This window comes from Sipha flava, unplaced genomic scaffold (genome assembly GCF_003268045.1).
Source record: "Sipha flava isolate LNK unplaced genomic scaffold, YSA_version1 240_pilon_pilon, whole genome shotgun sequence".
Classification (NCBI taxonomy): domain Eukaryota; kingdom Metazoa; phylum Arthropoda; class Insecta; order Hemiptera; family Aphididae; genus Sipha; species Sipha flava.
In genome coordinates this window covers 265,924-284,056 of record NW_020272885.1, presented here as the reverse complement: position 1 = coordinate 284,056, position 18,133 = coordinate 265,924, and the positions used below count along the sequence as shown (strand labels likewise).

At 26.7% G+C, this 18,133-nt stretch overlaps 1 protein-coding gene across 3 annotated transcripts; it reads right to left on the bottom strand.

The window, feature by feature from the left end:
• Window positions 1-2,838: 2,838 nt before the first annotated feature.
• On the bottom strand, window positions 2,839-14,040 carry LOC112684089 (transcriptional activator protein Pur-beta-B). 3 transcript variants are annotated; one of them, XM_025555409.1, is made up of 7 exons: window positions 13,318-13,861; window positions 13,173-13,208; window positions 5,014-5,132; window positions 4,132-4,234; window positions 3,867-3,985; window positions 3,539-3,778; window positions 2,839-3,458 (listed from the first exon to the last, which is right to left on the bottom strand). In XM_025555409.1, exons 1-7 carry the CDS (start codon window positions 13,349-13,351, stop codon window positions 3,303-3,305), a joined length of 807 nt encoding a protein of 268 aa, XP_025411194.1. In that variant the 5' UTR covers window positions 13,352-13,861; the 3' UTR covers window positions 2,839-3,302. The 3 variants fall into 3 exon arrangements, with proteins under 3 accessions (XP_025411194.1, XP_025411191.1, XP_025411193.1); XM_025555406.1 differs by lacking the exon at window positions 13,318-13,861 and adding an exon at window positions 13,905-14,040 and having other exon boundaries at window positions 2,842-3,458; XM_025555408.1 differs by lacking the exon at window positions 13,318-13,861 and adding an exon at window positions 13,905-14,040 and having other exon boundaries at window positions 2,842-3,458; window positions 3,551-3,778.
• Between the last annotated feature and the right edge of the window lie 4,093 nt (window positions 14,041-18,133).

Below are 18,133 nucleotides of genomic sequence, written 5' to 3'. Positions count from 1 at the left end.
GATCATTTTTTTTAAATCTTAATAGTTTTTCTATGCGTGAGGAAAACACCGTCCTAAAACGGTAAAAATATAAATAAGAAATTCACTTTTCAGATTTTAGTTATTTAGTCATAATTACAAAATTAATATGGCTAGAAACTTGAAACTTTTACCTTGTAGCAAAGATATTTTTTTTCGTATTTTAGATCATTTTCAAATAGCAATTTTGATTTAAATATAGAATTTTAAAAATACCTAATGTTTTGAAAGTAATAACATTTTTATTTTTGGATATCTAGTGAAAATTTAATATCACCTAACTCATATACAAGTACTAACTTACCAATAATGAACATTTTTTTAAAAATCGTTAGTCTGAAATTTATTTCATAACCATTTAAGTAAATGTTTATACTTAAAATTTGTATGGATTTTACTGTTTTTACATCAATATGTCAACATTAAATGTTTACTAAAAAAATTTGGTCCATCCAATCATAATGAAACAATGAATACAGATAAATAATTGGTTAAAAAAAAAAAAAATTAATAAAATTGTAAAAAATAAAATGTTAAACAGGTTGATAAAAAAAAAGAATCTACCAATAATTAGAATAAAAATGGTAAAATATACTCATCAATGGTTAATTTTTAAACCGAATCTTTACTCAGTCATTCAATATGATGGTTTAAGTTTAGGGATTTCAAAATTTGTTTACCCTACCTATTACTATTATCCAGTTCGAGGAGCGAAAAGAGGAAGGACGAACTTCCACTACCATTATTTACAGTGGTCGAAATGGCTCAAGTGGTGCTTTATAATTCCGATTTCCTGATATCATCATAATTTATTATTCTTCACACCTTGTCTACCTATAGTTTTTTTTTTTTTATAGTTCACATTAAGTATATTATCTTAGTCCGTGGTTCTAAGTACGGATATAATTCGAGTTGCGTAACAGCTTATACTAAATCATACGATAAGCCGGGCGCCCGAGTTTGAATGTTAAAAACCATTTTTACTGAAAAAAAAAATGTCTTATATATAACTATAAAAATGATAAGTATTTCATTTTAAAATACAAGTTTTAGGAGAAATGTGTTATTCTAAACAAGTAGAGGGATGAAAACTGTAAATAAAAAAAAGTAGAGGGATGCTATCCCTCTGTATCCCCCTTCACTTCAAGCACTGATTATTTAAATAATAAATTTATATATTTATACAAATGCTCTGTTTTTCTATACATAATGAGTAATGAGTATTTAAATTTAAATTAACATCAACACATTTGGAGATGCTAAACACACCCAAGCACTCCCCAAATTGCACCTATGGGTATTTGAGTATTTCATAGAAAATGTTGTAGATATAACTAAACGAAAGACAAACAATGTAATTATGATTATCTTCTATCGCCATATTCAAACATATTTTCTTTTAGACAATTATAAATAAAAACTTACCTCAAAATCTTGATCTAAATATGCCATTGTATACAATTTTATATAAAAATAAATCTGTATAAAATCATTAAGATAGTACATAAATAAATATACTGGGTATTTATACAGTGGTTAAATTTTAAAAATCTAAACAGTTTATATAAATAATTAGTTTTCAAAAGGACATCATTGACATTATCAAGATTTAATAGTTTTTTTTTTTTTTTTTTTGACAAAGGAAATAATTGGTACAGTGAAAAGACCATATCTTTTCAAGTTACAATTATAGTTTTATTTGCTCCAGACACAGATAATGTTACTTGTTTTATACAAAATCATAATAATCTGGTAACAAGTTTTGTACAAAACAAGTACAAACGGAAAATAAATATTTATAAAGTAAAAAAAAAAAAATCTAAAACAATCAACAAGGAATATATAATATATTATAATATAATGTAGGTACTATTGCATGTGAGTTAAAATACAAATAATCAAGTGGGAAAGTAATTTTCTTAATTTGTTTATCTAATAAATATTTTTAATTTACAAATACTTTAAATTATTTTAACATAATATAAATTTTAAATTTGCTAGATTTTTCCACGATTATGCAATATAATATGAAATGTTAACAAAAGTAATAACCAAAAAGATATTATTTAATTTGGGAAAATTTAGAATGGCAGTGTGTTTGCATCCTTTAAACTCAACATTCCCACAAAACTTTACTAATTGACAGGAAAAAAAATAGATAACTGCTTTGAGCATATCAATTTTTATATGTAACGCGTGCCCAACATTATTAAGAACCAAACGTAACAGAGAAAAATATATATAATTTCCAATTGTTCTACTTTCAAAATCACAGACCATTCAGGACAATGTCCTCTCCTCATCATCCACACCCAACAAACTTTAACAATCTTTTTAGAAATTTTTCCAAAATAAATTTTTAAGTACGTGAAAAAATCTTAATTATTAAAAGTAAATAATAATTAATTTTGTTAGAACAAATATTTAAAATTTAAATAGACTAGAAAAAAGATCTGTAAATAAAATAGGTACACATAAAGCTGACATCATGAAATTGTTTTTTTTTAACTTAATAAACATATTTTTAATTTCAAATATCTAACACAAAATAAAACATTTATATTATATACATATAATATTAGTAATATAACTGTATATATTTAAATTTTTTTAATTACTTTTTGAAATTTTCTTATGTATTGGAAAATTTGTCTATATTTTGTACTCTTGAGACTAAATGTTTTAAGCACTACAATAAGAAAAGGCAAAGGAAAAACATAACTGGCAAATATTGTTATTCATAAAACTAAAAGTATTAACTTGAAAATATTGATGTTGAAATTATTAAATTGTTATACAATTTCAAACAATAAATAAATATGTAAAAACTGAATAAATTTTGGAATGATTAATAAGCTAGAACAAAAATAGTTTAACAAAAGTCAACTTTGGGATAAAATTCAAATAAAAATGTAACAATTTTCTTAATAAAATATAAAACAAAAACATCAATCTGGTAGTTGTTACTAGAATTTTAAAAAAATTGTCAACAAATATTGCACTAATAAAGAAATTTAGAGGGATCATTTAGACAAGCTAGAAAAGACATTTAACATTGCACAATCAGTTGGTAACTCATGTGCAATTAGAACATAAATCCGATGACTTAATAAATTCACTTTCCAAATAGGATGAATATCATCCCCACCACCTTGTTATATTATACTATTCGTTAGACCAACTAAATTAATTAAAAACAATTTTCAAATTTCAATAGTTTGTATGAGTGTGTGTGAAAAAAATTGAATTATATAATTTTTATAATTTTTATATCATATGGAGGTTTATTGTGGACTAGTGCTTTCAGCTGGCACCAATGTTGCTACAGTGCTTTTTTCGTTGCACTCAGCCATTTTATCGCAATAATCCCTGAAATAATCGCGGAAACGGGACCATGACTTTTCTGGCACCGTAATTGCCGTTCTAAAGTTTCCTTTAACCTATAATTACGATTAAAATTAGTTAATTATTAAGTTTTAAATAACATTTGATGGTTTAATTAAGTATAATTTAGACTTGCCGTAGTTGTTACCTCCGATATACGCATGTAAATTCCACGGTTATTTTGACCAACATCAAAATAAAAATTTTTGTTATCAACCCTCATGTGACGACCATCAGGTAAATCACCTTTGAAGCCACCATCATCTGTACCAAACTCGTCTAGTAGATCTGTCAAATTATCACGGAACTCTATCATCCCTTGCGCTGGGATAGCAACTTGAGAACGTGGGCCGCCACGAGTTATGGTTTGGGAAACCTATAATGGACATAATGGATGTATACAAAGAATATACAATTTTTTTTAATTTGACAAAAATAGTTGGACAAGAATAAATTTCAATTACACGAAGAAATCTTCCACGTGCATTTTCCTTAAGGTCTAAATAATAACGACGGTTGTCCTTGATCATCATTTCAGACTTCAATTTTCCGTCTTCAGGAACGGTATCTGGATTTGGTGGTCCTATAAAATATTTTCATATTATATCGATTTAAACTAATTTAAATATAATACCAATATTTGATTGAAAAGTGTTTATGATTAAATATTTAATTCATGATTTTTAATTATTATTATTATTTTTTTTTGTTTAATAAAAAAATAATTACCTAATTGTGAGTAAAACTCGCTAAAAGTACCAAGATGGTCTCTAAAATCTGCTGCTGTAGATAATGCCAAAAAAATTTGACTTCTTCTGCCATCAGCTCCAATCTATTAACAAATAATTAATTAATTAATAATTGATTCACATTTAAAATTATTTTATAATACTTATGGTAGATAATAATTTTTGATTTTTAAAAATGTGTACAAAGTTTGCCTTATTGAAATGAGGTGTTAAAAAAATGGAAATATTTTTTTTATATTTTCCATCAATATTTCAATACTTTGTTTATGATTTTGAGCATGTATAGCTTATATATTTAAATATATTTTTTTTTTTCGAAGATTTTTAGGAAATTTTAAGTAAACTCCCCATAATATTGGAAAGGCCATTTCTCAATTTTTTTTTTCAATAATTTCCCCAAACAGAATAATACACTAAAATGAATTTCACAAAATAAACATAAATATCAATCATCATAATATACAAATCATAACCTTTTTTTCTTTTAATTTATAAATAATAAAACAAATAAGTAACTTTTATATATTAATACCAGATATGTTTAACTGATATAATTAAGCTTTAATAAAATAAATAATTTTACTAAATTAGTATTTGAGTTAGTTACTAAAAATATTAGATTACTTTGTTGTATCACTGTAAACAATGACAATCTAAAAATCTATAGTTCAAATTAAATAAACTACAGAGGAAAAAATATGATTTTAATATAAAGAACATTTTCACTAATAAATATTATATTTTGATAAAATTTATTTCATTTCCAAGAATATAAAACTATAGAATCTACTACAAAATGGAATGCCACTTCACTAAATATGTGCTTTTTTATTTAATTAACAAAAAATAATTATATATTTACTTCAGCAACTTTTATGAATTTTCCTCTTCTATTTTGTTTGACATCCAAGTAAAAACGTTTTGATTGTATTTGAAGCATTTTGGTGGCCAGCTCCAGTTCATTACTTTGCTGTTGTTGACCTAAATTACATAAAATGTATAATTACTTATAAATTCGTACTTCAATGCATAAATTATGAAAAAAATAAACATCAAGATTAAAGTAAAATACGTAATTAGAAACAGGAATATAACAAAATATTACATTTACCAAATATAATTTCTCTATCAATATCTGACATAACAAAATCTTTAGGTTTTTGAATACTATATTCTAAAAATTCACACTATATATACAATAATAATATCCAGTAAATACAATAACATAACGTTATATGTTAAAGTAAAACTAAAGCGCAAAACGTTCAATATGATCACATTTCGTTAATAAAAGATCAACAGCAGAGCAATGCGACTAAAGAGGTACAGTGCTTGGGGATGGTAACAACACTACTAGCAGGGATTAGGTCAGGGCGCTCAATAAGTGGGTCACGTCAGCTGATTCAACACATAAAGACAACGGGTCGCGGATATGCACTTGCACGAAACGGTTTTCATATTTAAACGTTTATGCTCTTTTTATTCCTAAATAAATCGGTATCCAACCGTAGTTAGAAAAGATTATCATTGTATTTAACACATCACAAGCAAAGACACTAAGAGTTGTAAATTAAACTAATAACAAATTAATATTGTACAACTAATAATGTATATCAGGGGTGTGCAACTGGCGGTTCGCGGCTTTAGTATCTGGCCCATGCTATATTTTAAAATTACATCATACAATGTCTATACTCTAACTTATCGATATAATAATTGTTATCTCGTATTAAACATCGTTATGTCTAAATGTCATATGTATGTACAGTGGCGTGCGCAGGGGAGGATGATGGGGGATATATCCCCTCATGGGCTTTTGTTTTTAGTCTTAAACGTTTCAAAACGTATTTAAAAAATACGATGGAGCAGTCAAGGTTAAATGGATTGACATTAATGAACATACATCAAAACATTCCATTATCTACAGAACAAATAATTAATGAATTCAGTGTATAAGCCAGAATGATGAGGAAGCCTTGATTGCTTTTTTTTTGTATAATAATTAAGAATAAAGATTGAAAATAAAACATTTTCATTTATGACAACTCCTCCCCCTACAAAATTCCTGCGCACCCCACTGTGTGTGTATAAGTATACCTTTCAACCCAATGGTGGTTTTAAGGTGGTGGGGGGAGGGATAGGTGGATCCCCTTCAGCCGTGCGAAACTAAAAATATGAATGAGCAGTTTACTAAAAATCGTTTTGGCGATAATTTTATGTCAAAATTGTTTACTGTTTACAAAAATGTTTGCTCCTATAGAAGTTTTACTGTTAATCGAGTTTGAATAAAAGATTATTTTTATTTTAATTTTTTTATTGATACCTAAATTTTTATGCTATGCAATTGTAGTATAAAGTTAATAGAATTTAAAATTACTTCTCGTGTATCAAGCATTAGGAAAAAATAAATGGGATATGTATGCAAATTGTAAGTATATTCAAAATATTTTTAACCCTCCCCCCCTTGTAGCTTCTCAAGAACCACCACTGCTTCAACCATAGGTGTTTGTACCGAACTATTTAACTATATCAATTTCATCGTATCATTCTGTCGTGTATGTTGAATTTATTATTTCCGTGTATATAAATGCTAATTAAAATTTATATTTTGAATAGCTTTTTTCTTTCTATGCTCTGGTCCGCTAGATTTTAATTTTCTAAAAATTGGCTCTCTAGAAACTTTGAGTTGCTCATCCCTGATGTATATTAATAATGTTTAAAAAATAACAATATAATTTAGATCTAATGGGAAATTTGTTTTAAAATCATCTTATCTTCAGAAATTAAAAAATGTGAATCAGTTTTTTTTATTAAATATGTATATAAAAGAAATTAAATATTCAAATTATTATTTATACATATATATATATATAAATACAGAGGCTTACGAAGGGGGTGTGCTAACGGGCTGAAGACCCCCTATTGCCCGTATTATTATTCTTTGTTTTTAAATCTAACAATGATTTAATATAGTATCCCAAAGCGTGTATTTACACATTTATTAGAACCATGGACTAAGATATTAATAAATATTATATATAACTTAGTCCTTGATTACGACCACAGTCCATTGATGGGTATTTATACTCTATGATTATAATTGAACAATTGTTAGCAACAATCCAAACATCTTTAATCTAGCCAATATTCCAAAGATCAACCATGGCGGAGGAACGTCTTAATGAATTAGCTTTAGCAAATATCAATAAAAAAGAAAATCTGGCCGAATTGGAAGTTCTACAACAATATTCAAAAAGATCACATAAGCGACTATAATTATTAGACTGGACCAAATAAAAAGGTAAAAAAAAGAAAAATAAAAGATATATTTTATTTTTTAAGCCAATGCGCCTGTTACAATTAAGTAATTATTTATTTTCAAGCCCTCCCCCCCATTGTAAAATTCTGCGTACGCCTCTGTATATATATTATATATAAACATTTATTTTACTTACAAATATTTTCCTAAAATTACAGGAGTTAAAATAAATGGTAATACAGATTATCAGAGTTAAAAAATATGCACATTAATAATAGAGTATATTATTACAAAAGTATTTTATTTTACATTTGAATCATTAAATGATTTTTGTAGATCATTATAAAAAAATTGTAAAAATATTGGCAGTTGAGTATTTAGGGAGTAGTCCATGTGTAATATTATTATTAAATGCGGGCAAGGTTATAAATATAATTTACTTAAACGTATGCCTTTAGAATTTTATCTAGTTGATGATCGGAGTAGTATTTTTGGCTATGCCATTGTAAAAAAGTATTTTAAAATGTACTATCATTAATTATAGAAACAACAAAACACGGATGTACATAAAAATAATAATTAACGAATATAATTAAGTCTTTCAACAAAACTATTTATATATTTTTTAACTTTCAATGTTATGATTTAATAATTAACTTACATTTATTATATATAACTGGCCAAGTATTAAACTATAGGTACAAACGAAATAGTTTACCTATGTTATAATTTAAAATGTATAAAACATGCAATATTATAATAAACTCTAATATAAATAATCATATATACCATAGGACCTTTAGTAAATTACCTTATTGACGCTCTCTGACTGCGCTGTAATTATTAATATATTTTTCCCCAGTAACAAATTAATTACAAAAAGAATTAATTTCACTTTTTAATAATTAACATTAGGGTTTGAATTAGAATTCAATTATTTAATTTAATATTCCAATATTCTTATTTAAAACTAAAATAATTTTTAAATGCTATATCCATTTCCACGAAGAAAAGTTAATTGCAATATTTTTAGAAATTCATTATCATCATATATTATTTGGTAAAATTAAAGATTTTAAATATTTAACGATTTAAATAATAGTACTTTCGGTTTATTACTTTTTTATAATACATAGTATAGTAAAATAAAAATTAAATTTATACCATTTCAAAATTTATAAAAATTGATGTGTCATAAATAAGAGATATAACTGAATAGGGCTTTTTATTCTACAAGGTACCCAACAATACATTTATAGTCTAACATTATAAATACGCTTTTAATTTATTATTATAAATAAGTTATTATTATTTTATATACATAAAACATGCATCGTTGGAATTTTAGTAATTCAACTAGGTATAAATGTTTTCAAATATTACAATTGATTAAGTAAATACAGTGCTTCAAAATGTATGTTTACTTTTACTTTGAACATTTAATTTTATATAATATATGTCAGCTGTAAATTTTAATTTTAAATTCATTAAATTGTTAAATATTAAATTATCAATTATTTATATTATTTATTTTATTGTAAAATAGAGTTGTTAATGTCGTTGGTGCAAAAAAGAATAATTTTATGGAATAAATGGCACAAGAATAGCGATAGTTAGTTTTTTTTTAAAAGGTATTTTTTAAACAAATAGTATAATACATATGCTCTCTGCAAGTATATTTTGCTGAATTATAAGGACATATATATATAAAAAAAATTGTAATTTAAAGGCAAACAAAAACCACTTTCTCAAACCATACTTGATCACGTTTACAATATGTGATCACTGAAGAAAGGTTTAATTCATAGGTTTGTAACTTTCATGCTACATGCTCTAACAGCTATTCAACTACATTGGACACATATGAATAACGTCAAGCGAAATCGTTCGCATCAAACAAAATTCAAATTAACGCCAGACACTTCGTTATACAAATACAATTGTTACTCATATGAACTAAAAATGGAATAACAAATAGAAATAAATTATTAAAATACGACTGCCACTAAAATATTCTTCCATAATTCCAACTAACATCACTTTTTGAAATGTATCCATTGATAATGCCATTTAACATTTTGGAATTCTTCATTATAAAAAAGATTTTTTTTATTACTGTATAAAATTAACTTTCAAGTATACCAAAGCAAGCTGTCTAAAGTCAGAACATTCACAACTACTTTACTGTAGAGTGTAGACAGATAGTCTATTATTCTACATGATTTCCATACCACCTTGTACTTCGAAAAGATAAAGGATTTATCTTTCGGTTCGTGTTGACGAGACTACTATACGACTTTAACATAAATACCCTACCACTACCCCAGATTTTTATCGAACATAAATTATGTTAAAACAAAGAAATAAAATTTATATAAGTAATTATTTGGATAGAAATATTGAATAACCAGTACAAATATCTAGAAAGTATGATAATTGACGAAATGTATAGAAATAATACTTTAGTTCAGGGGTCTTCAACCTTTTTAGGCAGCGGGCCACATATTATTTTTTTTAAATCTTGCAGCCGCATTCGTTGTAAAAACATGTATTATATATAAAAATTCAGTTTTATTCTTACAATTTTTAAAATTAGGTAGGTAAATTTAAAATTACAAATTAGTAAATTTAATAATTTAAAAAAATTGCTATTGAACCATTTTTCTTGAAAAACGAGTTTTTCATCCGAGATTTTACGTTTTTTACTCACCGACATACTGTACAAATATTACGAAGAAAAAGTATAAAATTGAAATTTATACACATAAAGGAGAATATTGTGCTCTTTCCACAATCGATTACGAACCAACAGACAATAATAATTATATATTGGTAGGTAATTCAATTTATATTATCACATATTTCTGATAGTGATAGCTTAACTGTTATAATTTTATTGAACAAGAAAATGTAAATGCTAAATTTAAAATGTGATCACGGGCCGCATATTATGACAGGGCGGGCCGGGAGTTGAAGACTGCTTTAGTTAATGATTTTAACAACATATTACATTTAAAAAATATAATGGTCTACCTAATTCGGTTTCATAATTTATAACTAATAGTAATAATTAAGTAGTATTAGTTATAATTTTAGAAACATTAAAACTATTTTTTAATAAAAGTTTATTAATACTATAAAAAAAAATTTTATTATAATTTAATGTTTAATATAACACTAATAATTTATATAAAAAAAGGTATATAGTTTATAATTTATGTTGAAAATATCATTAGTAAATATATAGTTTTTGAAGTTATAATTTAATAATAAAAACTTAAGATAAATTAATACACTTTTTTTTTTACTTATTGAATTGTTTTGCAAGTAAAGAATATAAAGTATCAATTATTATATTATATAATCAAGCTACCAGGTTAGGTTTCCAAATTATGAACAAGACAATTAATTAAAAGATAAGGGTAAACACAGAAAAATAATTTGAAAGAGGATTAAAATAATTAATTTTTATAATTTTTATCTACTTTAGATGAAATCAGATTACTTAAATTTTTCTGGGTTAAATAAGGGATAGACTATTACAGATTTAACTTCCTCAACCCCAATTGTGTTTACATCAGATATGACCTAAGGGATATAAAACAATAAATACATTTAATTATGAAATACAAAAAATTATTCTTGTTGGTAGTTAGGCATACTTTCAATTATTTTAAAATCAATTTAGTGATGAAAATAGTAGCAATTAATCTACATATAAAAGTATATTGATAAAAATACTTAGTTATGAAACATTTTTTATTGATGACAAATAATTTTAGTTCACCAGTTAATTGATTAAATAAATTGCTATTGTTTTATAAGAACATCAATAACTATTATGGTAGTAATAATAGTATAACCTATTTTATTTTTGTTTTCAAAAATATTTTGGATAATTTTGATTATAACCTAAATACCCTTATCATAAATACTGATCTTCAGGTGAATATAGAAAACTTAATTAGAAATTATGATACAATGGGATTGTATAAATAATTATATGTAGAATGATATTTTGAATCATTATACTATCATTTTTCTTATAACAGTAAAATCTTTAAGATGAATTAATTAGTTTACATCAAGTAAATTAAATACAATAGAACTAAAATATTTATAAAATGTTTTGATTTTATTTATGAACTGTTTATTTTTGTTTATCAGTAGTTCCTAAAATTCTGTAGAATAAAAAGTGCTTCAAAATAATTCTTGAAGCTACAGGTTTATAAACAAAAAATATTATTTTAATAATTAATGTTATCATACATTTTTTTTTTAAATCTACACTATTATATTACTTATGTATATAACCAGAAATACTTTAGTATCACATTTACCTAAAGGGTTTGAAGATTATAAACATCATACAATGTTAAGTTGAATTTTATTCATTTTGAAATTTGTACTGTGAAAAATTATTTTTTAGTATGCTACTTAATTAACTTAATTAATTTTAATACAGAATGATGATGACATTTGTAGTTGAGTAAATAAAGAATTACTGAAAAAGCAAATAAATTGTATTTTTATCAAATTAGATTGATTTATATATTAAATATAAACAAAAATTAATATTACATAAGAATTTTATAGATTATGTTCTAATTGTGATTTATAATTTACATTAATGAAGTGATAGTGATAAGTATATATACTATATTAGAATGTTAACAGACTATAACAAAGATTAGCCACCCAGACAAGTATGATTTTAAATAAAAATATAACCAATGTTTTAATATTTTGCTTTATAAAATATTTAAATTAATGAGTTTTTGATTTTAGATAAAATATGTTCTTAGTACAAATTTGATTTTTATTTAATAGAAAATATCAAAATAAATAATAATAAATCTTCTCATAGTTTTTATAATCAACATTATATGAATTATACATAAATAATTTGAAAATACATATTTTTTGACTAATTTAAATGAAAATTATAAGATGTTTAGTATATTACCAGATACTCCTTAAGCAGAAATAGTTTATCAACGAACTGTAAGTACCCAAAATAATAATTTTTTTTTGCTTTAAGTATTATTAATAAAACTTAGTAGTTAGTAGTTAATTGATCAGTGATCTAAGTGCCAGATATAAACAAAACATTAATTTTGTAAGTGATCAAAATAAATCAAATAAATTAAAAATAACATGCTAATGTCATACACTAATGTTTTTCGTTTGTTATTTATTGTTAATATTTCCACTGTATGTTAAGATGATACTTATATTAGTGAACTTGATAGAAATTATCAAAATAATAAATAAATTAATAAATAATTCTAATAATTTTCAAACATTGTAAAATTAAAAATCAAAATATACAATTGATATTAAATAAAATATTTATAAATGTAATAACTAAATAATATCAGTTAACAGAACATGGCAAAAACTTAAACAGAACTAATTAAAAAGTATATGAATACACTAATTTATTAGTTCTAAATGTACACAATATTATAGTTACATAGATAAAATGTTATATAACATATACTGAGATGTCCAGTATTTTAGTTCATTAATTGGTTGAAGAAGCATTAAATAAATTGTTAATAAGCTTAACAACACAGTTATGTTTTTAAATTATCAAGGTAAAAAGCAAAAACAAATACAAAAATTACAAATTTCAAAATAGTTAAATACATATAAAAAAAAAGTATAACATAAAACTAATTAAAATACTAAAGATCATATCTTATATACGAGTTAACGATGTAAAATGAACACGAAAAAACTTAAGAGATTATTCTTACCGGAGTCAGAACCTGTAGCTCCATTTGAAGCCTGCCCTGAAAACAAAAAAAGTATTAAGTATTAGTAAGTTGTTTAGATGACGAGAACTGCTAAATATTAGGCTTTGACAATATGCAATCTGAGGATCAGTCGAGATTTAAGTACCTCGCCTTCTACTGAGTCGCGGGTCCATGGACATTCCAACCAATATGTTTATCACAAATAGTGCAAATACTAATTATGCGAAACTGTATCCTTTGTAAATGTACATTCGTCTACAGGTGACTTGTAAATGTGAGATTTAAATTGTCTGTCACAGAATCAAATGCAGGAGTGAAAAACATATAGATATAAACATTTTATTTATTTCAAAACTTCGAAATCCGGTCGCCTAACAACAAAGTGAAAAAAGAGTTTTGGGTGGGAGGAACGCGACGAGACATATGTCGTTTTCGTCGTCACAAGGAAAATGGATAAAATGATCTATGGCAAAGGAGAGCCGCAGTGGCGGCAGCGACGACGATGGCACTACACATTACGCAGAGACCGCCGGCTGATTCGACGCGCGGCGGGGACGGCGTCCGCGGGCTCAGGGTCAGCCATCTTGGATTCTCGAATTCGTTATCTCCCGAAAGAGGACGAAAGCCATTCGCTTTGTTAGCCGCCGGCCGTCCGCGCTAAGCATTCCACGGACGGTACCATTCGCTATTTCGCTCAGCCCAAATCAAAATCGCAATCGTCGTGTTACTCACTTTGGCTCTGAGGCTGTTCATCACCGCTCTCTCGGTCCGACATCATCCGACAACGCACAATCACACAAACCGCCGCCGCGCTCTTGCCGCCCCGCTACCTGCACACACACCGCACCGAAGTCCGCGACACAGCCGGCGAACGATTTTTTCTCCCTCCACTCTTGCCTATCACTCTATCGGCCGTCTCACTCTCACTATCTCACACGAGCACTCCCACCACTCGCTGTTCTACGTTGCACGCACGCATACACGAACAAACACTCGTCATGCGCACGCGCGCTAACGAACACCTCCCCCCCTATACTGTCTGTAGCCACCATAGTTTTGCTTGTTCTTTGATCAACAATTTATTTTTTTTTACGCACTGGAAAATTCTTGTACATGCAGTCAGCTGATCGACAAGAGGAGCCAACATTGAACATGTCTGATGTACTTTGGTGCTACAACGGCGGCCGTTCGCCGCGCCATCTACCTGATTGGTTTACCGCCACAAACGCATCGTATTTCCATCCGTGACTACTGATTGCTAAACCAAATTTAACTCACTCACTTGTATTCTTAGCATGATTTAAGATAATTACTTTAAATCATGATTCTTAACTACAAATGATGTCGATAAGTTACGTAAATAAATATATATGCCATTGTAATATCGCGTTCACTTGAATTTTGTTGAAGTTTGCCAGTGGTGTTAGGGGGGGTTATAACCCCCCTCGAAAATGTTAAATGTATGTATATTGTCTATTGATCATAATTAAAACACAAAAAATTAAAAAAAAATTGAATGTTACATTTTTTATAACCCCTCCCAAAAAAAAATTCTGCAACGCCACTGAAGTTTGCTTACGAAATAGCATGTGCGTTCAACTGTCGATATTCCGCGTACTTGTATCGTTAATTAATAAATTATAAACCATTTACTTAGTTTTTCATGGTTTTGTCATATATATATTTTTAATATTTTAATATTTTTTGTTATATCTAAACATTATGCAGATGAAGAATAATCAGCTACCTATGATCTCTTGTGTACGGTGTACATAACATTAAAATATATGTAAAATATTTTGGTACATTTACATATAACAAGTAGGTACTTATTGCTAGTCCTAACAGAGTATTCAAATATTTAATGGATAAATAATTTAGACTGACCATTATGAATTTCCTTATGATATATACATGTAGATAAAAGATATAATGGTATGTTTGTACTCGTGTGTAGATGCATGCGTCAAAAAGTACCATGAGTACCATTATCCGACAAATTTTTTTGTAAACAATCTGGAAGATGACTGCTTTGTGACATCGCTAGTGTGAATAGAAAAAAACAAGCATCTATTGCAGAGACGGCCAAACGGTCGATCGCGGAAGATTTCAGAGTCGATTATGTTAGAATTTATTTTTAAGCCACGTGCACGAAAATTAATCGTGGTGGTTATGAACAAATTGTCGATGAGTTTTATCTGTATACTTTCTAACTTTCTATCTTTTATTCTGGTTTATAAAAAAAATTTCCAATAAAGTCGATTTTCAAAGGTGAAGTATATTTTTAGTAGATCGTGGCCGAAAAAAGTTTGGCCACCTCTGATCTATTGCATTCAATAAAGATATGAGTTAGATGAAAGCGGAAATGAATGTTAAAGAGTAAGTTGAATTGAAAATCTAAGTGAAAGAGCACGAGTATAAACATACTTTAACATCTGTTTTACATTGTATTCATATTTTATTTTTAGATTCTGAATGAAGCGAGGTTTAACCATGATGTGTAGATTTTTTTTTATTTCTTTTATACAATTTCAATCAATTTTTTAGTAATTGATATGCTCCGATTACTAATTATCAACAATAATTTTTTTTCGATTGTAAATTTGTTTAAGCTTATACTTTAGAAAAATAATTTTTTAACTATTATGACAGTTTTCCAGTTCATTGAGAAAACCTGATAAAAAATTACAAAATAAAATCTCAACATTTATGGGATATCGGTTTCCGACCAAATCAAAGTTTTTTTTCTTTGTAAATTGAAATACATTAATAGTACAGATATGACATTTTTAGTAAATGACAGTAGTATGGTAGTATCATTATTTTTTAAGTATAGTATCATTTTCAAATAATTTTAACTTCTTTATAACATTTCTATCCTAATATGCTCTTGGTATTTTTAATATTTTTTATTTCTAATTGGTTAATCTAGTGATAATATGATAAAATTTAAAAAAATTAGTTTTAAAAATATTATTTACCCAAGAATTCTAATGAGTTGGTCTTACTTCAATATAAAAGTATAAAAATCCAAAATCATAATTTCTTATTGTAAATCTTTAAATTATAATTTGACCTTTTTTTTTTAACCTTTCAAATTTTTCTAAAGAGGCTCCTTTACGAGAAAGTCATCGCAAAATAAGACGTATCTAAAGCTCCAGCAGTGGCGTTATTATGGCCGTGTATAGGGGTATATCCCTCCAGACGCATTTTTTTTAGAATAACTATAATTCAATTTCCGTAAGCACTAAGCTTTAAAAAACTTTAAGATAAGAAATAAGAATTCATGGATATTATCATAGTTGAGATTTATTTTTATTTTACTAATATAAAACTATAGCTCAACAACTACAATATTTGACAAGAAAATTGTATAGGTAGCTCATAGTTAAAATATAACACTGATAAATCTACAATTTATGACTCTTGTTTAGTGTTTAAAGCATGCAATACTTCACAAGAACGTGAAACATTAAAATTATTTCAAATTATTTATAATACAAATATTAATGTTAGTTATTTATCAATTATTTATTATATAATTTAAAAGTTCTTTTTATAATCATTGATATGGAATGAGTACAGTGGTTTACATATTATTACTATAGAAAATATATTATATTATATATATAAATCGACAAACAATGTGTCATTATATTATTCTATTCAGTGGTATAAGGTATTAACTATTTTCGAATATTATATTACTATAAACGTTGAGCAACAGTGCAACACCAATGTCTATTACATAGATTCTTAACCTTTTCTTAGTCATGGACCCCTTTAAAGCGTAAAATAAAATCACGGACCCCCCTGCAAAAAAAAAAAATGTATGTATAGGTAAATAAATATAATTTTTATTATACGGCAACGGGTCAACAGAAGTGATAGGTTTCAGTGTTAAATTGAACTGCTCGTTAGATTGTATTGCCATGTTATATTATTTTACGATTACGATAGCTTTTTATGGCATATAAGATTATCGTAATCTAAGTTTTATATTTAAAAACATTGTTGTCTTTCAAATGACTTTCGAATGTTTTAACAATCATAATTATTTTAAAAATACTATCAAAACAAATTTATTTTGACTTATTTAAAAAAAACTCACAGCCACCCCATGGACCACCGAGTAGTCATCTACGGACCCCCAAAGGGTCCATGGTCGTCGGGTTAAGAACCTATGGTCTATTATTATTTATATTATAATAAAACGAATAATAAAATAATATTATTTTTTCTTTAACTGTGGACATAGGCGTAAACTGGGGGGGGGGAAGATGGGGCAATTGCCCCACTTAGAATAAATAAGAAGAGGTAGTGCTCCCTCTGATATTTAACATACCTTGTTTTAAAATAAGTACAAAATAGCTGGTTATAGCTATTACTACACAATTTTTTTTTTTTTTAAATCTTAACTTTCAATTTTCACTTATCTAACATAATGTTAGAAAATGAATAATTTTGTATAATAATATGTAGGTAGTAAAGCGGCATTTAGCCGCGAACAGGGTTGGACTAGGCCACCGGGGCACCGGGGCATGCTCCGGTGGGCTGCTGTAATTTTGGTTAAATAAAATTACTTAGATTTTTTTGTTTTTAATTTAATGCGTCTACCTTCTTTTTTTTAAATAAAATAAAAAAAATCGCCTTGTAACATGACATTACTAATGGATGCGGTGACACAGGATTAGATAACTCGGAGTTTGAAAATTTAACATATTTAATGTCGCAATAGGCCGATTGATAACAATGATTTCATCAGAATATTTATAAATAGAAAAATTGTAGGAAATTTGAATACATAAGATGTGTACAATATGTTAATCATACGAAGTACCGTTCGCGTTTGTTCAAACATTTTATCAAAATAAAATGTTGGTATGGGTCACAGTCTTAGAAGATTAATTTTCTAAGACCATGGTATGGGTAGACATCGTCGCGCAAGATATGCGATAACA